Source organism: Notolepis coatsorum, assembly GCF_963971535.1.
Source record: "Notolepis coatsorum genome assembly, chromosome: 3".
Classification (NCBI taxonomy): domain Eukaryota; kingdom Metazoa; phylum Chordata; class Actinopteri; order Aulopiformes; family Paralepididae; genus Notolepis; species Notolepis coatsorum.
The window spans coordinates 59,496,657-59,524,614 of NC_140167.1; the positions used below are offsets into that span (position 1 = coordinate 59,496,657).

The window sequence follows — 27,958 nt, forward strand, 5'->3', positions numbered from 1 at the left end:
TGATTTGTGATAATAATGCCACACTATGAAAATGTTCTGCCGTTGTCGGCAGGATTCGAACCTGCGCGGGGAGACCCCAATGGATTTCTAGTCCATCGCCTTAACCACTCGGCCACGACAACTCATGGGGTAATGTGTCTTGTGCTGTCCCTGCACATCAGCTCTGGCAGAATTCACAGAGTGAAACTGAAAAGTGCTTGTGTGTTTTACAGTAAGTCAACCATAGAGTTGTCGTGGCCGAGTGGTTAAGGTGATGGACTAGAAATCCATTGTGGTCTCCCCGCGCAGGTTGAAATCCTGCCAACAATGAGGCAATGTTTTCATAGTAGCTTTGTATTGCATTATGCATAGACTGTTCTCTACAATAGGGCTGTACTCTACTACATATGTTGGCAGATAAATAAGCAGACTATTCTAAAACTCAGTTTTGCTGGTAGTGTCTGTGTGAATTTATGAATCCTCAGTTTGGCTGGTAGAATAATGAAAGTGTAATTTATGGATTAATCAGCCACTGTGGCAGGTGGATAAAACGGTTTGTTTCCTACCTAGACCCTTCTCTCTCTCTCTCTCTCTCTCTCTCTCTCTCTCTCTCTCTCTCTCTCTCTCTCTCTCTCTCTCTCTCTCTCTCTCTCTCTCTCTCTCTCTCTCTCTCTCTCTCTCTCTCTCTCTCTCTCTCTCTCTCTCACACACACACACACTGAGTGGACAGACGGTGAACCAGGTGAAGTGAAGATAACTTTATTACTCAAGCTGTTTTTCCCGACGACTGCATAATTCCAGCCAGAAAGTTTGGAAGAATAAATGGACTTCGTTTCAAAGCCACATTCCACAGCTCTGGTGTGGAAACATGTTGGGTTTAAGCCGAATGAGAGAGAAGAGCCCATTAATGTGAATGAGCTGGTATGTCAACTGGATGACTACCGGTATTTCATTCTCCTCCATTGAAATGTTTTTATCTAAGTGCTGAAAAGCAGTCAGGAGAGGTTCAGTGTTTTGGGTCACGCATCAGACTTGAGGAGTCGGGAGTAAAACTCATGTGTGTCAAAACTGCTCTCCCTCCATCATCCACATTCTTCAGTGGCTGCATGTCTCTCTCCCTCATCATTCTCTCCTCCCTTCTCCCTCCTCTCTCCTCTCTCCTCTCTCCTCCCTCCTCTCTCCTCTCTCCTCCCTCCTCTCTCCTCTCTCCTCCCTCCTCTCTCCTCTCTCCTCCCTCCTCTCTCCACCCTCCTCTCTCCTCCCTCCTCTCTCCTCTCTCCTCCCTCCTCTCTCCTCTCTCCTCCCTCCTCCCTCCTCTCTCCTCCCTCCTCTCTCCTCTCTCCTCCCTCCTCTCTCCTCTCTCCTCCCTCCCCTCTCCTCTCTCCTCTTTCCTCCCTCCTCTCTCCTCCCTCCTCCCTCCTCTCTCCTCTCTCCTCCCTCCTCTCTCCTCTCTCGGCCACGACAACTCGTGTGAAGCAATATTTAGCGTGTTTACATTCCACATGGGAAGGTGACACCTGACACAGGCTTGTGATAATATATTACAGTTACATACAGCACATTTAAAGTAGTGGTACTAGTGATGTGACGTAATGCTGTTATTTTCCATAAAATGCAGGGAGGCACCAGTGGATTCGTTTTGTTGTTTTTTCCATTAACTGTAATGGCTTCCAGTTAGTTACCATTATTGTATTCAGATTTGTTACTTTTCTAACTTGTGCAATGGGTGTATGGATGAACGTTCTTTTCAGGGAATGTGTCTTGCACAGTGCAAAAGTATACATTCAACAAGGATAGTGCTCATGTTGACAGACATTGTTTTTGTCCAATCCTAGTGCCTCCTTTTGTGGAGGGAGGTGATGAGGTCACGGACAGCACAGTGATCATCAACAACCCTCTGGAGTTGGAATGTCACGCCACAGGGACCCCTGCACCTAGCATCACGTAAGACTGGAAACACTCAACTACACCACACACACACACACACACACACACACACACACACACACACACACACACACACACACACACACACACACACACACACACACACACAGTGCACACACACACACACACACACACACACAAATATATCAGGAGATCTGATGTTTTCCTGGTTAGCGTCAGGTTATGGTTCATTTTTTTTATTTTTTATTTAACCTTTATTTTACCAGGTAGTCACTTGAGATCAAATATCTCTTTTTCGAGCAAGACCTGGACTACGGCTCCTTTCGATCGATTAGTCGACTAGTCAGCCCTAAGTGAGAGTAATGAAAGAGACACTGTGTAGTGAGAGTAATGAAAGAGTAATGAAACAGACACAGTGTAGTGAGAGTAATGAAAGAGTAATGAAAGAGACACAGTGTAGTGAGAGTAATGAAACAGACACAGTGTAGTGAGAGTAATGAAAGAGTAATGAAAGAGACACTGTGTAGTGAGAGTAATGAAAGAGTAATGAAAGAGACACAGTGTAGTGAGAGTAATGAAAGAGTAATGAAACAGACACAGTGTAGTGAGAGTGTAGTGAGAGTAATGAAAGAGTAATGAAAGAGACACAGTGTAGTGAGAGTAATGAAAGAGTAATGAAAGAGACACAGTGTAGTGAGAGTAATGAAAGAGTAATGAAAGAGACACAGTGTAGTGAGAGTGTAGTGAGAGTAATGAAAGAGTAATGACATACACACACAAATATATCAGGAGATCTGATGTTTTCCTGGTTAGCATCAGGTTATGGTTCATTTAAATTGAAGTTACTAAAATTCCAACCCACACATGACAAACCACACCAAAACAAAAAAATATTAACAAACCGCAACACCAAGCAGGGCTCTTTTGCCGAAAGGTAGCTGTTTGACGACATTATGGAAAAAGTTACACTTAGGAAAGTACAGCCAGTGTTGTGAGACACAGTGTTGTGAAAGTGTAGTGAGATTAATGAAACAGACACAGTGTTGTGAGAGTGTAGTGAGATTAATGAAACAGACACAGTGTTGTGAGAGTGTAGTGAGAGTAATGGAACAGACACAGTGTAGTGAGAGTGTAGTGAGAGTAATGAAACAGAGTGTAGTGAGAGTAATGAAAGAGTAATGAAACAGACACAGTGTAGTGAGAGTGTAGTGAGAGTAATGAAAGAGACACAGTGTAGTGAGAGTAATGAAAGAGTAATGAAACAGACACAGTGTAGTGAGAGTGTACTGAGAGTAATGAAACAGACAGTGTAGTGAGAGTAATGAAACAGACACAGTGTAGTGAGAGTGTAGTGAGAGTAATGAAAGAGTAATGAAACAGACACAGTGTAGTGAGAGTGTAGTGAGAGTAATGAAAGAGACACAGTGTAGTGAGAGTAATGAAAGAGTAATGAAACAGACACAGTGTAGTGAGAGTGTACTGAGAGTAATGAAACAGACAGTGTAGTGAGAGTGTACTGAGAGTAATGAAACAGACAGTGTAGTGAGAGTAGTGAAACAGACACAGTGTAGTGAGAGTGTATTGAGAGTAATGAATGGTTGCCTCCGCCATCGGTGTGTGAATGTGTGAGTGAATGTGTGAGTGAATGGGTCAAATGTGAGTAACAAATTGTAAAGCGCTTTGGATAAAAGCACTATATAAAAAAGCAGCCAAAAAAAGCAGCCATTTACTTATACACCTGCATATAACTCCTCTATATACTTACTTATACACCTGCATATAACCCCTCTATATACTTACTTATACACCTGCATATAACCCCTCTATATACTTACTTATACACCTGCATATAACCCATAGCTCTGTATGATAGCATGTACAATAATGCTGTATATATACCATATATATATATATACATATTTGTTCTCAGTGCATATACAGTATATCTATCCACACCTGTCTGTACTTATCTACACATCTGTAGATACTATATCTATATCTGTACATATCCTACTATTACTAGTTACGCTACTGGCCAGTAGGCCTAAGACTACTACTGTCTTTACACCTGTATCACTGTACATATTATACTACAACTCTGTACATACATCGGATTAGCACGTATTTCTAGGTACAAAAACGATGTTTGCCCTGGTTGAATATGACTCTTTAAGAGTGTTCCCGTCCTACAGGTGGTTCAAGGACGGGAAGCCAGTCAGACAGGGCGACGGGGTGAGAGTAGCAGCCAACGGGCGCAGGCTGGTGGTGTCCCGGGCTCAGGTGTCGGACACGGCCAGGTTCCAGTGTGTGGCTACCAACGAGGCAGGAGACCACGACAGGGACTTCAATGTGGTCGTTCATGGTACAGTAAAATGTTTAGAATATTTTTTCCAATTTGAAAAGTTTCGTTTCAAAAGCGTTATTGCCTACTTTTACTATAACATAAAAAGATTACTTTGGTAATTATACAAAAATACTTTGGGTTAATGAAGAATGCAATATGTCCATGATGTTAAAACTAATATTCAAGAACACCGTCTGGGTCACTCTGTCATCTGGTACCTGTGGGAGCGCTTTGTTTGCTGTTTTCTCCTTAATGCTGTGTTCAGTATAATCTACTGGTTTTATGATGCAACCTTTGCTCTAAATGCAAGCCACAGGAGGGCTCTCTCTTATGGTAAATACATTTCTCTTTGCTTTTTTCAAAATGTTCTGATGTAAAATGGAAATTATTTAATTAATACATCTATCTTCTCTTCTCTTCTCTTCTCTTCTCTTCTCTTCTCTTCTCTTCTCTTCTCTTCTCTTCTCTTCTCTTCTCTTCTCGTCTCTTCTCTTCTCCTCTCCTCTCCTCTCCTCTCCTCTCCTCTCCTCTCCTCTCCTCTCTAGTCCCTCCATCCATCCGTACAACTGGTCCCTCTGAGCGTTCTGTGGTCCTCCATAAACCCATCAGTCTCCAGTGTGTGACCAGTGGCATTCCCCCTCCCAGCATCACCTGGCTCAAAGATGGCCGACCTGTTGACACGGCACAGGAGCACCTTAAGGTTGATTTGCTGATTGACTGACTGATGACTGACTGACTGACTAACTAACTTAGTTGATTTGTTAATAGATTTCTCAAAATAGATCAAACGTTATCAAATACAAGGTTACCCCAGAGAGTAGCACATGGAGTCATTATACCATTACACCATGTACAGTACCAGGGTTTCCAAACTGGGTTGCGAGGGTGTTTCTCTTGGGTCCCAACATGCCAAGGGTACTAGTACGTCTTGTTCAGCTGAGTCAGAGACACAATTTACTCAATTTGCATCCCGACTTGAAAAAGTTAAAGAACCTTTACCATACCCTATACAGCACTTATGTCCAATGTGTATTTAGGAAATATGATGACCTTGAATGATGTGTCGGTGCTAGAAAGTGACAAGCGTGTTTGTCAGAGATACTGCATGAATTGTATTACAAATGTATTACAAACTGCAAGTATTTGACTTTTTTTTACTTGGACGTCAATTTGTCACTTGCTTGTGTGAGAGAAAGGGGGGGGGGTAGATAGTGTGTGTATGTTGGTGCAGGTTTGCGTGTGTGTGTGTGTGCGCACATGAATGAACATGTATATGTGTGTATGCTTCTAACAGCTGGATTTGGCAGGCAGAACTCTGCAGATCACGGAGGCCAGACAGGAGGATTCTGGGAGGTACACGTGTGTGGCCACCAACGCAGCAGGAGAGGCTCAGCAACACATACGACTCACAGTTCATGGTAACGCATGAATACACACACGTACATACACACACACACACACATCTGACCCTGTCATCAGCACACTCTATACATATATATACGATTACGTACATATATATATATATCCTTCTCTTGCTTCACTTTCTCTGTTTGATTAAGGGACATCATTATACCTGTTAAGAAAGTAATACAATACATAACTCTGTGTGTGTGTGTGTGTGTGTGTGTGTGTGTGTGCGTGTGTGTGTGTGTGTGTGTGTGTGTGTGTGTGTGTGTGTGTGTGTGTGTGTGTGTGTGTGTGTGTGTGTGTGTGTGTGTGTGTGTGTGCGTGTGTGCGAGCGTGTGTGTGTGTGTGTGTGTGTGTGTGTGTGTGTGTTTCCTCAGAGCCTCCAAGCATCCCCTACTCTGGAGAAACCTTCAACCAGACCATCCTGTCTGGCTTCTCCATGCAGCTGGAGTGTAAAGCTACAGGCAGCCCTCTACCTGGTAAGACCCAGTGCCTTCAGATATCATTACCTTACTGGAGTGTAAGGCTGTACCTGGTAAGACCCAGTGCCTTCAGATAGCATTACCTTACTGGAGTGTAAGGCTGTACCTGGTAAGACCCAGTGCCTTCAGATATCATTACCTTACTGGAGTGTAAGGCTGTACCTGGTAAGACCCAGTGCCTTCAGATATCATTACCTTACTGGAGTGTAAGGCTGTACCTGGTAAGACCCAGTGCCTTCAGATATCATTACCTTACTGGAGTGTAAGGCTACAGGCAGCCCTCTACGTGGTAACAATCTAGATCATTACATTTTAGACAATGATGATAAATCAATTAAGTTTCCTTGACAACTATGTGAAAGTAAATGTGTGTACTAAAAGATGTGCAAATATTTAAGCCAATGTGGCACTCTGGGGCAACATGGGCACAGTGGTTAGCACTGTTGCCTCACAGCAAAAAAAGCCCTGGGGGCGGGGGGCTTTCTGTGTGCATGTTCTCCCTGTGGTTGTAGTTAGGATATGTTACAGTAAATGTAAAAGTGGATTATGTAAAAATGTACTTGGCAATAGAGGGATCCTAATACTGATATTGTGTTATTTCATATTGTCATCCCCTCCAGGCTGACTTCAAGTTGGTATTTCCATATTCATGAAATTCATATTGTTTGGTTGTATCGATGCACATGTCACATTCCAATGAACCTTTAAACTCTCTCCCAGTTCTGGCTTCAGGACATTTCTGCATTTCTAAAGCAGATGGTTCACCTTATAGATGTGATATCCTGTAATATATTTTACAAGTTGTCTAAAGCACCGGCAAATGTGTGAAATATTTGCACTGTCCAGAGCCTCTCAGCTGTACTATATAGGCCCCTACAATATATTCTGTCTTCGCTTTGCTTGTTTGTTTGTTATTTCAAGATGATTTGTTTATGGATCAGTCTATCTATTCATTGATGAAATCATGGTACATAATATATATGAACAAAATGTCATTCGTTTTGCTGTCTTTGCCAATATTCTCACCTGGTGTGTGTTCTTAGATCCATGTTCTCCATAATCACCTTTAATTAGGTTTTATGGACTGTGATTAATCTTAATGACACAGCAATGAAAACATTCCATTTTTTGTCAACAGGATTTAAACCTGTTTGTTGATTTCTAGACCATCGCCACAACAATCAGTAGCCTTGGGTATCTGAAAGGCTCTGAAAGTGCGCACATCAGCATACAACACCGGGCTGGTGACAGGCTGACTCTAGAGGCATGTGGCAGGGCCTCAGAACAATGACAGACTACAAAGGCACCCCCCTCAAACTGAACAGTGACATCTCCTTAGCAAATGATCTCAATTCCTTCTATGCGAGGTTTGAGGCTGTGAATAACAACACCAGCCTACAAACCACGGCAATGGGGGGGGGGGGGGGGGGTCTGCTGATGGAGACTCAGTGTTCAGGGTAACAGAGCATGAGGTGAGACGGATCTTTAAAAAAGTGAATATCAGGAAGGCAGCAGGACCGGACGGCATCCCCGGCCGCGTCCTAAAAGTCTGTGCCGACCAACTGGCCCCGGTATTCACTGACATCTTCAACCTGTCCTTGGAACAGGCTGTCATCCCCACCTGTCTGAAGAAGTCCACCATCATCCCTGTACCCAAAAAATCTACGCCCGCTTGCCTCAACGACTACCGCCCTGTAGCCCTCACCTCCATAGCCATGAAGTGCTTTGAGAAGCTAGTGAAGGGCTACATCTGTTCCTCCCTCCCCATCAACCTGGACCCTCTGCAATTTGCATATCGCCCCAACAGGTCCACGGAGGACGCCATAGCCCATGTGCTGCACACAGCAGCATCACACCTGGACAAGAGGCAGGGGAACTATGTGAGAATGCTGTTCATCGACTACAGCTCAGCATTCAATACCATAGTCCCCTCCAAACTCATAGCCAAGCTCAGGGACCTGGGCTTGAACTATGACCTCTGCCAGTGGGTCTTGGACTTCCTGACGGGCAGACCCCAGGTGGTAAGAGCCGGCAACTGCACCTCCTCATCCATCACGCTCAACATAGGGGCCCCCCAGGGCTGTGTTCTGAGCCCCCTCCTCTACTCCCTGTACACACATGACTGCGTAGCACAGCGGAACAACAACACCATCATCAAATTTGCTGATGACACAGTAGTGGTGGGCCTGATCTCTGCCAACGACGAAAGGGCCTACCTGGAAGAGGTAGAGAACCTGTCACAGTGGTGTCAGGAGAACTGCCTCTCCCTGAACGTCAGCCAAACAAAAGAGATGATTGTGGACTTCAGGAGGTCGGGGGTCAAGGACTACAGCCCCCTCAGCATCGACGGGGCACCGGTTGAGAGAGTGAACAGTTTCAAGTACCTCGGAGCCCACATATCCGAGGACTTGACATGGACCACACACATTGACAGTGTTGTGAAGAAGGCACGACAACGCCTCTACTTCCTCAGGCGCCTAAGGAAGTTCCAAGTCAGTCAGAAGATCCTTAGGAACTTCTACTCATGTACAATAGAGAGCATCCTGACCGGCAACATCACCTCCTGGTTTGGGAATAGCACTGCACAAGACCGTAGCAGACTACAAAGAGTGACACGTTCAGCCGAACGCACAATTGGAGGGGGGCTTCCCACCCTCCAGAACATTTACAACAAGCGGTGCAAGGGGAAGGCTAAGAGAATTATTAAGGACTCGAGCCACCCGAACAACTGCCTCTTTGAACTGCTGCGGTCAGGCAAGCGATACCGGAGTCTTAAGGCGAGCACAGAAAGACTCAGAAGAAGCTTCTATCCCCAGGCCATCAGGCTGCTAAACGAACAATAATCACTATGCAACAACCATCAAATGCACACAGCACACACACCCACACGCACACACTCACTCAAACAAACAACACACTGCAGCACCCACTCTCCACACTTTAGATCACACAAACACACTTACACTTTATATTTATTGATAAAGGATTTGCACTACAACTCGTACACCTACTGTAAATTGTACCTAAATTGCACCTCGTCCCATTTCTCCATTTCTGCCTTGCACTATATAGTATTGTATATTAGTACACTGCACACTATTGTATATTGTATGGTAACTACGTCTACTCTGCATCGAACATTGTACATATGTCTAAACTGAACACTGTGACCTCATTTTTTTTACTTCTAATTTTACTATGTTATTTTATTTCATACTTATCTTGTCTTGCACAGTCTCTGGAGCGCAACAGTAAGAAGCATTTTGTATAAAAGTATTCTGTACTTCTGTATGACAACTATTAAAGAAACTTGAAACTAAAGCAAAGATACTTGTACAGAGTCTGTCAGTTGTAAAGGTCCTGACCAGATAATCTGGCTTGAAGTGAAAATGTTCCTCTGTGTTCACATTTGAGTTAATAAATACAGTTTAGGGTTGATGAATTGATTGATTGGGGTGCAATGGGGTGATTGATTTCCTTGTTGACTGTTATTCCCTTGTCATCATTCCCAGCCATCACCTGGTATAAAGATGGCCGTCCGCTGACCAGCGCGGCAGGGGTGGCGATGCTGAAGAGAGGCCAGGTGCTGGAGATCGACCGGGCACAGCTGTCAGATGCTGGGATGTACCGCTGTGTGGCTGTCAACTTGGCCGGGACAGCAGAGATCTTCCACCGCCTGCAGGTGTACGGTGGGTGACCCCTGACCTAGGGCTGGGCGATATGGAAAAAAATCATATCGCGATAACGATATGATAAGTTTATTTTATTTCTCGATATCGATAATTATCGAATTGTTATAAGTATAATTTTTTTTTTTTTTTTTTTTTTTTTTTTTAACAACAGGTGTATGTTTATTTTGCAGCAATTCTTTGTCATTGCCGCCATCTTTAGTGTTACATCCCCTCACACTCCAGTTCTCAGGCTGCAGCTGGTTTAAAAGCTAAAGTAAACCGGCTTCTCTGCTGGCTGTGGCTCCAGAGGAGTTGAACAGTTCTGGCTCTGCTAGTTTATTTTCGATCTTTTGGTGCTTTTTTGGTGGACAAACCACCGCACATGTGCACTGTGACTCGTGACTGGAGTCTAGTTCTGCTAGCACACATAGCCTTCTTGTTTCTAAATGTATTTTAAATTAGAAAGCAAACAAAATAAATGGACAAGAGAAAAAGAAATCTGAATTTGGTCAGTATTGTCATTTGGACAAGCAAAGCCATTACTTTAAGTTGCAGGCAAGAAAGACAAGTCTGTCCACTGTCTCTGGTTTTAAAACTGCCCTGTTGCAGGTAAAAAAAAAAAAAAAAAAAACGATTTTTCGATTTTTTTTTAATTTCGATATTCGATATCGATTATTAAAATATATCGCGATATTTATCGTTATCGTTATATCGCCCAGCCCTACCCTGACCCCTACTGGTCTGACTCAGCTCTGATTAGCAGTTCCGTTCCAATATCCCTTTCCCACACCCACACTCCAATCCTTGTCCTACTCTGTTTCCTATGTGTCCTATGTACAGCAGAGAAAAGCTAGCAAACATACACATAAGACATGCCTTCATCATATCCTAGTACAGTGCTGAAACAAAACAAACCTTCATCATATCCTAGTACCATGCTGAAACAAAACAAACCATCATCATATCCTAGTACAGTGCTAACACAAAACAAACCTTCATCATATCCTAGTACAGTGCTGAAACAAAACAAACCATCATCATATCCTAGTACAGTGCTAACACAAAACAAACCTTCATCATATCCTAGTACAGTGCTAACACAAAACAAACCTTCATCATATCCTAGTACAGTACTAAAACAAAACAAGGCGTCCACATGTCGTAGAGCTAAAACAAAACAAACCTTCCACATGTCCTAGTACAGTGCTAACACAAAACAAATGTAACTACTCAAGATGAAATGGCCCATTTAAAAACAGGTTTAGGAGCATGGCATGTGGCTTAGTTTAATGTTCTAATATCCTCCACATTGCCTGTGGAGCATTTTTTCCTATTGTTAGGTTTTAGTGAGTTTTTCCTTACCTTCGCGTGGGGTACGTCTGGGAGTGTTGCATGCATGCATGCATTTATTTTGAGCTTATGGACCTTATGGTATTCTTGTTTTTTCTTTTTTTTATGACTTATACTTTATTGCATATTTTTTCTTTTTGCACACAGTACTTCAGGACAATACAATGAATGACATATTTTGCATCAGCATGGGTCAGTCCTGAAGGACAACATAGACACCTGGACCCCTAACGTCTAGGTTACACTGATACCCCCCATATGGGGGGGAAGACAGAAAAAAAATAAAAATAAAAAATAAAGACATTAGAATAAGTAAACCTAAACAAACGAAAAATTCGACCATAACAAAAAATAAATAAAAAATAAAAAATAGAAAGATAAATTAGACTAAGCCGAGAATATAATGGGAAGTAGTACCAAAACAGAAAGGAAACACCAAACGAAAAAATAAATCTACATTAAAACATAGAGTCTACATAAACATGGTGCATTTGTCAGGTATTATATTATACTCATGTGCATCGTCGCTGTCTTAGACAAGTGTGCCCCTCCTCCTTTTATAGTGAGTGAAATTGCAAATATTTCCCCCATTTGCTAATATATTTGTCTCCTTTCTCTCCTAAACTAAAAGATATTTTCTCATAGGCAGCTACCCTACCCAGTTCTCCACTCCACTCTCGGAATGACGGGCCTTCTGGTGCCTTCCAGCCTCTCATTATGATCTGTTTGCCTATCATAATACTAGTCTGTATCCAATCAGCTAGGGGCTTTGCGATATGGCTAAGACTGCAGGGATCCCCCAGGATATATAAACCAGAACAGAAATCATACTCCGTCCCTGTGACCTCTGTGATGTAGTCATGTATGTTACTCATTCTTGTTTTTTCTTGACTTACTGTGTTACTATGTATGTTTTCTTTTTTTTCTTCTTGACTTGTTTAAAGAAGACGTGTCTCTGTTAAGCACTTTGAGCTGCACTCCGTGTATGAAAGGTGCTATATAAATGAAGATTATTATTATTATTAATTATTTCAAGTCTGTGAAGTTAAATCTAAGCAGTCCTCAGGTAGATATACTTTATACACAGTGGACTTACAGTGCAAGCATTGCACACTGTGTCCATCTTTTTTTTTTTTTTTTTTTTTATTATTATCTTTTCCCCCCTCCATTTTTTCCGATTTTTCTCCCATCCCACTGTTAGTCGTTATGCCAATTCCCAACCCCCTTCCTGGTTGTTGCGCACTTTCCCCTACTGTTGGTCCGAGAGGCCGGAGACTGTCACATGCTTTCCTCCGACACATGTGCAGCCAGCCGGCAGCCAGCCTGGCCGCGCAGATTCTCACCGGGAGAGTGTAACGTGTGGAAGGTCACACTACCTCCCTCCAGATCCTACCCTCGCTGAGCAGGCGCCCCGACCGAACTGTAGGGGTCGCTGTCCACAACGCCCAGGACCCACCCGCCAGCTTTCCTCACCCCCTAATACTGCCAATTGTATTAGTGTGAACGGCCAGACAAGCTGGTGACAACGCCGGGAGCTGGATTCGAACACGCAAACCCAGCATCTCCAGCGTTGGTGACGAACGCAATCTCCGCTACGCCACCTGACCGCCCTGTGTCCATCTTTAGTGTGGTGATCAATGTGTGTGTGTGTGTGTGTGTGTGTGTGTGTGTGTGTGTGTGTGTGTGTGTGTGTGTGTGTGTGTGTGTGTGTGTGTGTGTGTGTGTGTGTGTGTGTGTGTGTGTGTGCGTGCGTGCGTGCGTGCGTGCGTGCGTGCGTGCGTGCGTGCGTGCGTGCGTGCGTGCGTGCATGCTTTTTTGCAGTCAGGCCACTGAACTTAGAAGCAGGCCAGGCCAGTGTTTCTGGTTGCGGCGGCGCGATAGTTAGATAATCTAAGTGGGGAACAACCAGGAGATCACTGTGACAGAGAGTAATGCAGTCTAAACAGTGATAAATCTTTAATTCAACTTCAGCCCTGATCATAACCATTTATTTTTAGATTTTTTTGTAATTGCTGCTAATCATTGACACATGCCTAGCCTGTAATAATCCCCCCCAGAGAAATTTACTTTGCATTTGATATATTGAAAATATTTTACTTTTTGTGTGTTTTTTTTTAACAATAATTTGTGATGCCATCACACAAACTGGCATTTAAAGGGTAAACATTCAAAAATGTATTGAATATGTGTTTTCTTTTCTTTTTTACAATAATTTGTGATGCCCATCACAAACACTGGCATTTAAAGGGTAAAAATTCAAATATTCCTGCACCAGAATGCAGGAAATTAAGTTTTTGTAACAAAATAATTGTGTGTGTGTGTGAGAGAGAGAGAGAATGATGGACAATTGCTTGCTGTGTGTGTGTGTGAGCTAGAGAGAGAGAGAGAGAGAGAGAGAGAGAGAGAGAGAGAGAGAGAGAGAGAGAGAGAGAGAGAGAGAGCTATGTGAGAATGTTAGTTATTATGTTCTCAATGCCCCTTGCATTGTATGAGTTGTGTGGAAGAGTTTGCTAGTTCTAGTGCTATCCCTTTGTACATTGTGGCTGTGTCTGACAAAAGTTAACAATAAATAATGGTATTAGGAATACATTTGCCTCCTGTGTGAACTGTGCATAGCTGAATAGACTGTATTTTAACGCCGGCCATATGGTGGTACTTGGAGAGCCAGCTACATTCTCAGGTGGTACTTGGTGTAAAACGTTTGAGAACCACTGCCTTATAATATTGTGAATAATTTTGCAATTGCAAAATCTCATTGCCGTTCAGCCCTAGTGTGTGTGTCAGGTAGGGCTGACCTTCGAATTGTTGGTAATAAAATGTATATGTAGTTAATAGAGACAAAGGCAGAATTCGACTTAATTTTATATTTATATTATGTTTTTATATGGGTCGGGACACTATACAAAATACTATAGAGAATTGTCAGTGCTGTAAAGTTTAAACCTTTTTAAATCTTAGACAAACGAAACACTTTGCTTTCATGAAATATTGTAAGCCGTCATTTGAGGCTTTATAAAAGCAGCACAATGAACACAAATCTGTCAGTGCCGAGTCCGACCTCATCTTAAATAACAAACGACATTGCTTGTTGTAGTTAACAAAGAGAGGCAGAGTTGATTTTGCAGGTAAAATCATTTTTTTTATAATAATAATACTTTTTTTTTCTTTTTTATATATTCAAATTTTCTTTTCCCATTCGAATCCCATGCCCATCGAACAAAGCTTCGAAGCTTCGAAGTATTTAAGACAGCCATAGTGTCAGGGCTGGCCCGAATGCAGTGTTTGGTACAGCCAGGTTGTCTCGAGTGTCCATTACCATGTAGCACAAGCTAGCCACAACTTGCGTGTCCGTCCATATCAAAAGTCTATGAAGTACAGTAGTAAGCAACATGTTGTTGGCAGAATTCAGAACCATTGTTTTTATCTTATTCCAACCTAACAAATGTTTAGTGGTTAATGTGGTGTGGAGTGGTTACTCCATAGGAACCTTGTTTGTTTTTCTGGCTCGTCACACACACACACACACACACATATCTCATGCATCCAGCTGCACTGTAACATGGACGTACATCGCAAGGTAAACACACGCCTCACAGTCAGTGAACACATGCAGGTACAGTGGCTCACAGTGAACAAACGGGACAACCATTTAGCCGAATGATCTACACACACACAAAAAAAAACGAATCATTCGAATCCTGAATTGAGCTTTCAATATACCAAATTAATTCCGAACCATTCGTATGCTCGGGGCTAGCCCTAGTCTGTGTCTGTGTCTGTGTGTACTTGCAGTACATGTATGTGTGTATGTACAGTATATGGAATGCATCTGTGTGTATGATTAACAGTCCTGTCTCTCCTTGCCGACAGTGCCCCCGGTGATCTCCAGTCGAGGTGGCATGGTGACGGTGGTGGTGAACGAGGCAGCCAGGCTGGAGTGCGAGGCCAGCGGCGTTCCTCTGCCCAGCATCACCTGGCTCAAAGATGGCAGCCCGGTCACCAGTGTGTCAGACGTCATTCAGGTCATTAGAGATGCACCCATCCACTTTTTTCAGTTCCGTTCACTGATACCTGAATTTGGATATCTACCGATACCGAAAGAAAGCCTGTTTATTTGTTTGTTTGTATGTTTTACTGTGTCTGTCCAAGATGTCACCTCTATGTGTGAGTGTGTTTGTGTTTGTATGTTTGTGTATGTGTGGGTGAATGCATGCATGTGGGTTTCTCTGTGTGTGTGTGTGTGTGTGTGTGTGTGTGTGTGTGTGTGTGTGTGTGTGTGTGTGTGTGTGTGTGTGTGTGTGTGTGTGTGTGTGTGTGTGTGTGCTTGTGTGTATCTGTCCGTGGTATGTGTGTGCGTGCGTATATATTCTCTGACCTATATATTCCTCCCTCCAGGTGTTATCTGGTGGTAGAGTTCTGTCTCTGAGCAGATCCCAGGTCAGTGACACAGGCAGGTATACCTGTGTGGCCGTCAACGCCGGGGGAGAACAACAGAAGGAGTACGACCTGCGTGTGCACGGTGAGTTTGAAACTACGTCTCGGCCTTTTTCTCACTCCATTTCAAAAGCAATTTGATCTCATTGGAAAAACAAGCTCGAATTCGCGATAGGCCAATCCCATTACAACGCCCATACCATTTTACTTTACAAAATAGCCATTGCAATAAAAGTCCCCACTCGTGTAACATGATGCATGAGACGTCCTGTTTACATAGAAACATCATAGAGTACTGTAATTGTGGGACATGTTTGTTGAATTCATTTATTTATTTAAATGAAAACACATAACACTACACTGCAGTCATTACATACTGTACATTAATAATCACAGAGGATGGAAACACAATCAAGACCAAGGGCTTATTTCCATTGTGGTCCTCTAATATAACGCTTAACATACCAGCAGATAACAGCAAGACAACAACAAGACAGCAAGCAAAAACAATACAATCGACATATAATTAGCAGGTGACAGGGTAGTTATGCCAACAAGCTCATGCTTTCTTGGTCATAAAAAGGTTTAAATGAAAATTGATTATGTTACAAATGTTGATTTGTTTAGGCTGAGCCTTTCCACCTGTTTGAGTAGACTGGATACCATTACTCCATACCGTGACGTCTACTTTGCTAGGCAGAGTTATCTTGGTGAAGACATTTATTTGAAAAATGGCTCTGAATATTTCAACTTAAAAGGCAGAGATGGTATCAAAAGTGGAAACATCCCTTGTAAGATAACATAAATCAAGAAACCCATCCATGTGCTTTGACATTTGAAAGTTATTCAGGAATCCCCCTGTGTATTTTACATTCTATGCAGTTCTGAAAGAAGGGTGGGTTTTATCTGGAATTCTATCATGTATCTTTACAACAATTCTATACAACTTCTTTGAATCTGTGGAATGTGTTTTCAAAACAAGTTTTTAAATCAAATTTGAATTCTTTATTTTTGAGCACCTCTTTGTATTGAGTGTTGCACACACCAACATTTGTATGAATTATTTCCTTTCCTGCCTGGTTACTCAACACCAAACAAAGAAAAACGTTTACTGATAAAAAGTGATTTAATCAGATTCAATCAGATTTGACTGATTTACTGATTTTATTAAACTGGGCAGTACATTAGGTAAGCAGTGTTCCTGGCTCCAAAAAGCACAGATAATTGATTAACCAAAGCTAATTCATAGAGGGGAAGCATTTGTGAACAGCTTGTTTAAGCTCGTCAGGTTGACGTCAAACCCTGGCCAAACTGCAAGGAGTTCATAAGTCATTTTTCCCAGCGGTTAAAGAACATTTCAAGCTGCCAAATCCACACAAATACAAAGCAAAACCCGTTTTCCATAATATGTCCCCTTATTATTTCCGATTCCTCAAGTCCCAAAACCCTGCAGACACACACCCTCTCATTACAGGGACATGTGTGAGCAGAATAATGGTCCTCTTCAAACTGGACAAAGCGTCAGCTTGCCTCTCAAACCCTGCCCTCTTTTCTTGTTCCTCCAATCCCAACTGTTGCTTTCCTCGGGACAAACCGGAAGCAACAGTTGTGATTGGAGGATCAAGAAATCAGGGCAGGGTTTGAGATAGGTCAATTTCAAGGTTCTATCTGAAAATTATTCAGAGTAGAGAGACTCTTTATAAAAAAAAATTATAATAATATAAAATATTTTTATTTGCAATGTTTTACCTACTTAATTAAACATTTTCAAAATGTTCTAGAATTTGTAATGGTGAAATTAATAATACAAAAATGTTAATAATAATAATTAACCCAAATGTTGCTATAATTTCAAATTCATTAAAACAAAGAAGTTTACATTTCGTTTTTTCATTATTTCACCATTAAGTCAAACCCCCTCTATATGGCTTACGGTTGTGGTCGTCTGTGGAATGTCTATCAACAACACACACACAAAGGAATGCAGTGCCTAGCATGTAGTTGAACATTGGAATGATTATTGAGAGAGGCTGGGAGCGAAACATATGCCTGGAGAGGAAACATACGCCTGGAGAGGAAACATACGCCTGGAGAGGAAGTGCGGTTTGACAAGAGTATAGCGTTTCAATAAACCATGTCTGTTCGCATCACAGGACTGAAGCTGATGGCCAATTAGCTGTTACATGAGTCTAATCAAGTCCAATCTCAATCAGACATGTACACTCACTCTGGAGTAAGTGGAGAGGTTTAAGTACGGGGAAACAGAGAGAGGGATAGTGTGTGTGTATGTGTGTGTGTGTGTGTGTGTGTGTGCGTGCGTGCGTGCGTGTGCGATTGTACACTACACAGTATGTATCGATGTGTGTCTGCATGGATGTGTCTATGTACATGTGTACATGTATGCAAGTGTGCACACCGCATAATGACTCTGCGTCTGTGTGTCCGTGCGCTGTCACGTCTGAACATGTGTATCAGTGACACAAATGTCCTGTGTTGTTTCAGAGAGATCAAAGGATCTCGGTCCAGGGGAATAAAGACAGATTTGTTGTGGTAATTGCAACCATTCTGCAATAACTTCCTGAGTCTGGCCACGCGATACGTCCCCTGCGACGTGTGTTATGTCTGTCTGGCCAACAAGAGTAATTCCGAGCAGAATCGCCCTGCAGTCAAGCTTCTAGACCGAGCGAGCCAGATCTGAAGGAAGTAAAGCTCACAAGTGCATGGGATTTGTCTGAATTAGAGTTTTTTTGATTGATGTTACACTGAAATGGGGTAAAATTGGCTCCCTCACATCTATTTCTTCTAGACCCGAGCCAGATTGAAAAAATAACATTACCATTGCTTTATGAACAAAAATGATGATACTAAGAGCTAAAAATTATTGTGAAGGAGAGGTTTTTGATCCAACACTGCATTAAAGTGGCATCAAGTTGCCTCTCATAATTGCCTCTTGCTTTTTTCTAGACCAACACAAATTTGGGGAAATTGTATCATTGCCTTGTGAAAAAAAGTCGTGGTACCAAGAACATAAGATTAGCCTGAGTGAAAGGGCTTTAACTGATATCATATTAAAGGGGGGAAACAATTGCCTTGAAAGATGTTATTGTTGAAGAGGTTTTTTATTCACGACAGAGACACTGCCATCTAAAGGGTTTAGACCTTTTTTATACATGTATTGAATTGTTGTTCCGACATGTTCTCCTCATGGTCTGTCTGTCTAAAGCTCTGAGGTCAGTGTCTGGGTCAACAGCGCTGCCCAGTGTGAAATGCACCTGGGAAATGTAGTCAGCTGCTGACAACAGGGTTCCCGCGGGGTCTTAAAAAGTATTTTTAATCATCAAGATTTAATCATCAGAATTTTAGGCCTTAAAAAGTATTAAATTTTTTTTTTAATATCTCCATCTATCAGTGGTTGCCATAATACCTCCCTGTGATGCGATGCTGTTGACGATAACGTTTGTCAATGGAAAGTGTAATGTAATGTCCCTGTGTCTTTTAATGTTGTTAACCACAGTGCCACCTAACATCATGGGCGAGGAGGTGAACGCCACGGTGATGCTGGGCCGTTCGGTCGAACTGCGCTGCCAGAGCGACGCCATCCCTCCACCCACCCTGTCTTGGCGCAAAGATGGCCGCCCGCTGTTCAGGAAGCCCGGTCTGTCAGTTTCCGAGGACGGCAGTCTGCTCAAGGTACTGCGCCGGTTAGAGGTTATGAGTTTGGCCAAACCTGCTTGCCCTTCCGTTGCACTGTGCAATGTTTGGAAAATACTAGCATTCTGACGTGCAGGGGAGGGGTGTAGCTACCCTCCACCCATTCTGCATCTCTGTGTTCTTTCTGTCTGTTTGTTTCCATCTGTCCTCTGCTCTCTCTCTCCTCTGCTCTCTCTCTCCTCTGCTCTCTCCCTCATCTGCTCTCTCTCTCATCTGCTCTCTCTCTCATCTGCTCTCTCTCTCATCTGCTTTCTCTCCCTCCCATTCATTTCCCCCTGTTAGTTTAGTATTTTCATGTATTATGTTTCTCTTGTCTTCGTCTAGTCTCTTTGTATTGTGTTCTGTTTAGTAGTTGTCTTGTAGTATTTTTGTTTTGCCCCAGTGTTTACCTTTTCATTTTCATTTCAAACCTTTACTTAAACACGAAAAGCAACTGAGGTTTGCCTCATTTACAGTCATATCGAGTGAACATATAAAAAAAATGCATATAAAATCATAACAATAAGACAACAAGGCGAGGCAAAAGTAACAATAACAAATCAATTAAAACACATACAACTTCATTGACAAGGGTTGGAGATAAAGATTATAAACTCTGCAACAGAGGGGAGAATCTCAAGCTTTAAGGACTGTTGGAGTTCATTCCATGAGCTAGGGGGCATCATAGCAAAATGCCGATTTACCCTGTTGCAAGCAAACTCAGGGGGACCTTAAGGACCAGCCAGTCACTAGAATGGTCTTGTTTTCCATAGTTCCTTGATTTTGTTTCCTTCCCATGTGTAATCAGCCCTGTTTCAGAGTTTCAGTGTCTAGTCTGTTCTTTAGTTTTTTTGCCTTTCAGTTTTATGTTCTAGTGTTTCTTTTCTTGTACTGTCTATTTTCATTAAAAAACCCTTGGAACCAACCTCTACCTCCTTCGTCCTGCACCTGGGTCCTGCACCCCTACCATTGTGGCACCCGCTTCAGTTTTGGTTGGGATAAAATCCACGTCATGGCTATTTTCTCACCTGACTCCATAGACATACAGTGGGAGATCCACTGGCTGTGCCCCCAGAATACATCCAAAAACCCCGGCTTGCTTCGTTTGCTCTCGCGTCAACATTACACCTCTCACACATGGCTGTTCTGCTCTCTGCTTCCAGGATGTTTCAGGGGGGTTAGCCTCTCACACTATGACCCTCCTTTCTTTCATGCTGCTCCGTGACATTGGTCATTTAGTTTTGACTGACAGCTGTTGTGATTGGCAGATTGACAGCGCCCAGGTCCAGGACTCAGGCCGGTACACCTGTGAAGCCACCAACGTTGCTGGCAAGACGGAAAAGAATTACAATCTCAACGTCTGGGGTGAGTCAGCCATTGCCTGTTTCCTGTATTTACATTGGATCCATGCTTCTTTGCATGACTGTGTGGTTCTTTATATACATAATAATGAATGGGGGTGAACTTCGGTAGAAAATAGTTCCTACACAAAACTGTTCACAGCCAGGTCTGTGGATTCTCTTGAGTAACCGGGTCATGATTTCTGGAAAGAGACATTGGTTTCGATTTACGTACTTATTCTGCATTCTGGAGCGGCTTTGTGTGCGCCCGTCTTTTCAACAGCTGTCTGTGGGAGAAGTCCTTGGGGATTGCCATCCTACAGACATCCACGGAATAAAATTATTATAATGATAATAAACACGACAATATTTGTAACATTAACAATCACGTTTTACATATATAGTCATGACTCAACGAACCATGTCCGATAATAAATAAATAAGAACTGAACCCAATCGCGTGGATGTAGCTATAGTGGCCTAGAGACTATTAATATTCCATATACCATCTTGTTCTCCATGATATTATTTATTGTTGGTTTTATTTGTATTTTTTGACATTGCTTATTGTATATAAGAGCCAGTGAAGAAACATACCAACAAGTGCTTCCATCACCACCGCGGTCCTCTCCTGGTTGTTGGTAGCGACCCTCTCCTGGCTGTCCAGCATCTCCTGGACTGTGTTCCCACGGGCACGGGCAAGCGTGGCACCGCTGGTGGACGGTCGGGCTGCCCCCCATCCACCAGCGCTGCCCCCCGTCCACCAGGGCTGCCCCCCGTCCAACATTCCACTGCTCATCTTGCCCGGACAACAGACTGCTTGCTGTCCAAGTCCAACAGCGATTAATGTAGGATGAATAAAGCTTTTAAACATGAATTTGATTTACTTGATGTTGTCACTATTATTAGATACAGTTTACAATTTCTCTCAAGAACTAAACACATCACTTCAGTAATATGTCAGAGAATACGCGTGGCAGCGCTGGTGGACGGGGGGCAGCAAATTTCATTAGATTCAAATGTATTGTCATCATACAGCACAAGTACACCGCTGCCTCCCGTCCACCAGCGGTGCCACGCGTGCCCGTGCCAGTGGCAACATGCTGGACAGCCTGGAGAGGTTTGCTAACAGCCAGGAGAGGACCGCGGTGGTGATGGAACGGAGACCGTTTCACGTGTTCAGGAATCCGGAGGAGGATTTTTGTAAATTTGTTAGTACGAAATTTTTACCAAGATATTTACAAAGGTACTTACGAACATGTTCGAGAATGAGGACCATTGCTTTCATCTGGATACCAATCTGGATGGATAGATAAAAGGGGAAAGTATGTTTTTGGGTGAACTGCCCCTTTAGTCTTATGCATTTACCACACACTCTTCTCCAGAACATGTTACATCAATGTGTTTTTAATGTCCAGTGAGTTCCCTAGCTAGCTGGCTGTGATACAGGTCATTACTGTGACAGAGCTGAACCAACTGTTGCTGAAAGACCCCAGGGAGACAGGATGGATGGGTTACCATGGTTACCTGATGTTTGGGCTGATCTGACACCAGTGTTTATGTTGGATCCATGGACACGTATGAGATGGAGGGAGCAGGGTGGGGTGGGGGCGGATGGTGCCCGATCTTAGAATGAGAGAGAGAGAGAGAGAGAGAGAGAGAGAGAGAGAGAGAGAGAGAGAGAGAGAGAGAGAGAGAGAGAGAGAGAGAGAGAGAGAGCACAGTGGTTCTCAACGTGGGAACTGGGGACCCCTAGGGGTCCTTGAAGGGGTTCCAGGGGGTCCCCAGAAAAAAGGGTAATAGTTTTTTAATGAATTAATTCACTAGAGGTGAGAATAAGTACTACAGCAGCAGTAGCTATGTAATTCTGGACTTAATCATATCTGACAACCAACATCTTCTCAGATGGTGGTCCCTGAGACAAGTTCTTATATTCCTTGGACTAATTTGTATCAATTTGGGGGTGAAGACTTCTTGACACACAAAAAAAGTTGAGCACTGATAACTGAGTACCGCTGTAGGCTATATACCATTGAGAGACAAATTGACTTTGGCTAGAGTAAACTGAGAGCGCCCCCTTTTGGTATTCTGCCATTATTAGAGTTGCTGCAAACATCAGAGTTTTGGAAGCAAGGCTAGAGTAGTTCACAACAGAACTGCTAATACTGCTTCTGAACAGGGACACCTAAACCACCACGTCCATGTACCTGCCTGCTCTTAAGAACGAGCACTGAAAACTAATCATTAGAAAAATAGTGTGATACAATGCACCTACCCACTTGCATGATGTGTAGCTCACTGGGTAGGACATGGTGCTCTTATTGCTGAGGTTAGGAGTAGGGATGTAACAGTATACCACGGTTATATCATGCCCATGGTATAAATGTATGGCCACTACAAGGGAGGGTTACCTATCCACAGCTCCGCTCGTGACAGCCAGGGGAAAAAGATAAAACATCACACTTCATGTTGCAGTTACAGTGGACTTTGTAAATCAATATACATTATTAAACCGCACTGGATGACAAGATTGTTTTTTTTCTGTCTCATTAAATAAACTATCCGATGTTTCACTGCTGGAACATTAATGTTATCTCACTACTCACGCAGTAGTCCCCACATTTAGTTGCTTAAACAGCAGAAACGATAAATTCCAACGTCTTGTTTAGGTGGAGAGTGTTGTGATTATATACGTAGCTCATAGTACGTTTCATTAAAAGTCGAGGGGGGATTTTATACTTTGAAATACCTTATAACGTGGTATTTTGGTAGATATCGTACCGTACTGTGAAATCTCCACTGGGGCTGTAAAAATATACACTTTCAAGGCAGACTGTAAGGCAGTTTCAATAAAAAAAGCTTACATCAAATGACTTCTGTTACAGATGTATGTGTGTTTGTATCTATCCTTGGAAAGAAAAAATGTGTGTTGTTCCCAGTCTCTCCCAGTATCTGAATGTTATGTTGTGTGTTGTTCCCAGTCTCTCCCAGTATCTGAGCCATTATGTTGTGTGTTTCTCCCAGTCTCTCCCAGTATCTGAATGTTATGTTGTGTGTTTCTCCCAGTCTCTCCCAGTATCTGAGCGTTATGTTGTGTGTTGCTCCCAGTCTCTCCCAGTATCTGAGCGTTATGTTGTGTGTTGTTCCCAGTCTCACCCAGTATCTGAGCCATTATGTTGTGTGTTTCTCCCAGTCTCTCCCAGTATCTGAATGTTATGTTGTGTGTTGTTCCCAGTCTCTCCCAGTATCTGAGCCATTATGTTGTGTGTTTCTCCCAGTCTCTCCCAGTATCTGAATGTTATGTTGTGTGTTGTTCCCAGTCTCTCCCAGTATCTGAGCCATTATGTTGTGTGTTTCTCCCAGTCTCTCCCAGTATCTGAGCCATTATGTTGTGTGTTTCTCCCAGTCTCTCCCAGTATCTGAGCGTTATGTTGTGTGTTGCTCCCAGTCTCTCCCAGTATCTGAGCCATTATGTTGTGTGTTTCTCCCAGTCTCTCCCAGTATCTGAGCCGTTATGTTGTGTGTGTTGTTCCCAGTCTCTCCCAGTATCTAAGACGTTTTGTTGTGTGTTGTTCCCAGTCTCTCCCAGTATCTGAGCCGTTATGTTGTGTGTGTTGTTCCCAGTCTCTCCCAGTATCTAAGACGTTTTGTTGTGTGTTGTTCCCAGTCTCTCCCAGTATCTGAGCCGTTATGTTGTGTGTTGCTCCCAGTCTCTCCCAGTATCCGAGGCTCAGAGGTACTGTCTCCGCTGACGGTGATTGAGGGAAGCCTGATCACGCTGGTCTGTGAGTCCAGTGGCATCCCTCCTCCCAGCCTCTCCTGGAGGAAGGACGGTAAGTGTGTGTGCATGTGTGTGTGTGTGTGTGTGTGTGTGTGTGTGTGTGTGTGTGTGTGTGTGTGTGTGTGTGTGTGTGTGTGTGTGTGTGTGTGTGTGTGTGTGTGTGTGTGTGTGTGTGTGTGTGTGTGTGTGTGTGTGTGTGTGTGTGTGTGTGTGTGTGTGTGTGTGTAGGTGATGATCAGGTCTGTGCACAGTCTATGTTTCAAGTTTGTTTATTACCGTATTAGTCACAACAAAATACAGAATACTTTATGATGAAATGTTTGTTTCTGTATGAGCCCCTGAGAGTGTGCTACATACAGTAAAAAAGAAAGTAAGTACAAAAAAAGTAAGTAAAGGAATGTTCAGTCAATATACATATAATATACAATACAGAGTCAAATGAGAGTAACAGTGAGGTACAATGCAGAAATGAGATGAGGTACAAAACTTAGGGTAGGGTGCAAATGAGGTATGAATGTAGTGCAAATCTCTTTAATAATAGATAAATATAAAGTGTGTTAAAGTGTCTAAAGTGAGTAAAGTGAGTGGTAAGGTGAGTGTTTGTGTATGCATGTATTTGTGTGATCCTGCGTATATTTGTATACAGTGTGTGTACACATGCACATATGTGTGTGTGTGTGTGTGTGTGAGATGATCATGTCTGCATGTGCGTATATACCATATGTCTGTGCCGGTATATCTGGCTCTCCTGTACATACCCATCTCTACCTGTTAACCATGTGTGTCCTGTAGGTGCGGAGCTGAGGTCGGACCAGCGAGTCAGAGTTCTGTCGGGAGGCCGTCAGCTGCAGATCTCCAGCGCTGAGAGGACTGACTCCGCCTCCTACACCTGTACCGCCTCCAGCACTGCCGGAACCACCTCCAAGGACTACAGCCTGCAGGTCTACGGTACGCTTAATCCACCTTGTGTCAGGCTATGCTAGTAGGGGTGTAAATATTTGACCCCACAACGATTCGATTCGATTACGATTCTTCAGGCAACGATTCAATGCATCATGAAATCTCTTCATTTGACCACGATTCGATTAAATACATTTTCGATCAGTTAATTCCCCAAAAACAATTTATACACAAATGTGGCTGGGGGAACTGATTCACTCAGCATGAATGGACTATAGGTCAATAATTGGGGTGTAAATATTTAACAGAAGGTTAACCCTTTACTATCACACTACCGACGGGTTAACCTTCTGCAGTGTGGCAGTGAAAGGGTTAAAAGCGGAGTTGTCATTGCAGGGTGGGATGATTTTGGACACCCTTAAAGGAGCTATAAGTGGTATTTTCTTTGTTAAAATAAGTGGTCTACATGTTAAAATAATAGCTCTACATTCTGACAGCCAGCACTGTTTGTGTAACATGGGTCTCCCAGTCCCTCCACTCTGCAGTAAACACAAAATACAAGCTTCCCACTTTATCCAATCAGGAGAGAGAACTCCACACAGGAAAAAAAATGGTCTGACAAAAATAAGAATTAAAAACTAGTTTTAAGAAAATATATGCTTTAAAATAATATGCCAGTGCAGTAAGCACATTTGGCTTGGCAAGATTTCTTGAAATAAGTAAAACTATCTAGGATTCTCACTCCTGATCAGTGATGGCTGTTAGAATGTAGAGCTATTTAACACTTATTTGAACAAGAAGATACAATTTACAGCACCTTTAAGCCTGTAGGGATCAGTGCCCTGACACCTCATTTGCTCAGCAACGCCAACACTTCTCAATGCTGTATTCACTGAGATAAAATCATATGTGTGCATATCTTCTCATTTGACCGCTGTTGTGTCCGTCTGCTTGAGTGTTTGGAGTCGTTGCCTTGCTGCATGGCTCCTTTGGCGTGGCCGCAGGTCCGGGGTCATGTGACCTGTCATTTCTCCATGGAGGTGGGGGCGTGGGGTTCGCTGGTTTCCTCATGGTGGCGAGGTCACCGGGACCGGGGGAGATGGGGCGCATTGGGGCGGCCTAGGGGACCGGGGGAGATGGCGGTGTGAGTGGCACGCGGGCTCTTTGCGTTTTCCTTCGGTCATGACATGCTTTATCAGGGGATGTGTCTTGGATGGGGATGTGGTGGGGATTGATGTGTGGGGTGTTTGGGGGACTGGCTGTTCCGGGGGGGTTCACATGTCTTCGAGCAACATTGTACTTATTGTACTTATTTTATGCCTACTCTTAAGTCTGCACGTTCTACGTTGCACTACTTTTATTATCTTTGTCTTATTGTCTTATGGCTGCAATTCATGCATTGCTTTTATTCTGTCAACTGTATGCAAATTGTATGCCTATGTTAATTTTGTGCTACTTGCTGGGGGGCACTTTGGGCTGCAGTCCATGTGTGAAAGGTGCTATATAGAGTTATTATTATATTGTAAAAACTGTATGCATTGAAATGTCTCGACAACATTGAAAATGAGGGTGACCTCAATTGTCCTCTCCGAGAATAAATAAAGGTTTGAGTTGAATATGGAATCAGATATTGTATAAAAACTGTTGTATAATAACAATGGAACACTAAAGGTCATTATAAATAACACCTCAGCTGTGATGATCTACGGCACTCGCCTGTGACCACAGCCATGAGGTTATCTACTATGAACACGTTCCCTCTCTATGTTCTATTGCGTGTACAGCATACAGTATCCATTCTGTCTTCATCAGTCAGTTCTCCAGGGGGGGGCGTAGCCGGCGTGTCCATCACTCACACACTTCTCTCACTTCAGTCCGCCCTTCCATCAGACGCAGCCAGGGGGGCGGAGCCGAAGTCGGCGACGTCACCGTGACGAAAGGTGGCGATGTCACCCTGCAGTGTGAGGCGGACGGCGTGCCGCGGCCGGCGGTCACGTGGCTTAAGGACGGGCGGCCAATCACGGGCCAGCACGGGGCGCGGGTGCTGAACGAGGGCCGACTGCTGCAGATCAAAGACGCCAAGGTGTCGGACACGGGGCGTTACACCTGCATCGCCGTGAACGTGGCGGGACAGGCCGACAGCAAGCATGACGTCAACGTGCACGGTAAACACACACAGAACTTACACACACAACTTGTTAATTGCCAAACCCGAGATAAGTCCGGTTAACTCGCCATGCGTTGGCTGCCAGACCCGAGATATCTCGGGTTTTGGTCGTTTATTCTTTTATTCGATATTTGTATTCATTATTCATCCAGGGACTTTGGTGTTACCATAGGAAATTTGTCTGAGATCGCCAAAGTGCAATACTGGCCGCATCCTACTAGACGGCAGTATCGAGGACCCTTTGAAACCTTATATCTTACCCTGTGTTACGTTCAAATCACAGTTTTCAAGGCACAGTTTTCTGGGTCAGGCGAGTCAAGCGGTTCGCCCGATCGCATTGAAGCGTGTCAAATGCCCCCGATGCATGTGTTGTGGTGGGTTATGTCGTTGACCAGATGGACATCAGATGGACCAGATGGCGATCAAACAATTGGAATATTCTTTTTGGAATACCCCAGATCAGAGGTAAGGACTATCTGACGTCAATTCCAGCTTGATCGTACAA

General features: G+C 43.3%; 1 protein-coding gene across 1 annotated transcript in view; it reads left to right on the top strand.

The window, feature by feature from the left end:
* The window catches only part of hmcn1 (hemicentin 1), a gene marked incomplete at its 5' end in the record, with an annotated part of 337,372 nt that overhangs the window by 220,147 nt on the left and 89,267 nt on the right, over positions 1 to 27,958 (top strand). Inside the window, 13 exons of the mRNA XM_084311219.1 lie at positions 1,815 to 1,923; positions 4,080 to 4,249; positions 4,777 to 4,931; positions 5,526 to 5,649; positions 6,016 to 6,117; positions 9,633 to 9,809; positions 15,012 to 15,163; positions 15,537 to 15,660; positions 19,090 to 19,265; positions 20,534 to 20,630; positions 24,316 to 24,438; positions 25,179 to 25,334; positions 27,161 to 27,451. Of these exons, the coding sequence (XP_084167345.1) occupies positions 1,815 to 1,923; positions 4,080 to 4,249; positions 4,777 to 4,931; positions 5,526 to 5,649; positions 6,016 to 6,117; positions 9,633 to 9,809; positions 15,012 to 15,163; positions 15,537 to 15,660; positions 19,090 to 19,265; positions 20,534 to 20,630; positions 24,316 to 24,438; positions 25,179 to 25,334; positions 27,161 to 27,451 (1,956 nt within the window). The remainder of the gene's footprint in view (positions 1 to 1,814; positions 1,924 to 4,079; positions 4,250 to 4,776; positions 4,932 to 5,525; positions 5,650 to 6,015; positions 6,118 to 9,632; positions 9,810 to 15,011; positions 15,164 to 15,536; positions 15,661 to 19,089; positions 19,266 to 20,533; positions 20,631 to 24,315; positions 24,439 to 25,178; positions 25,335 to 27,160; positions 27,452 to 27,958) is intronic.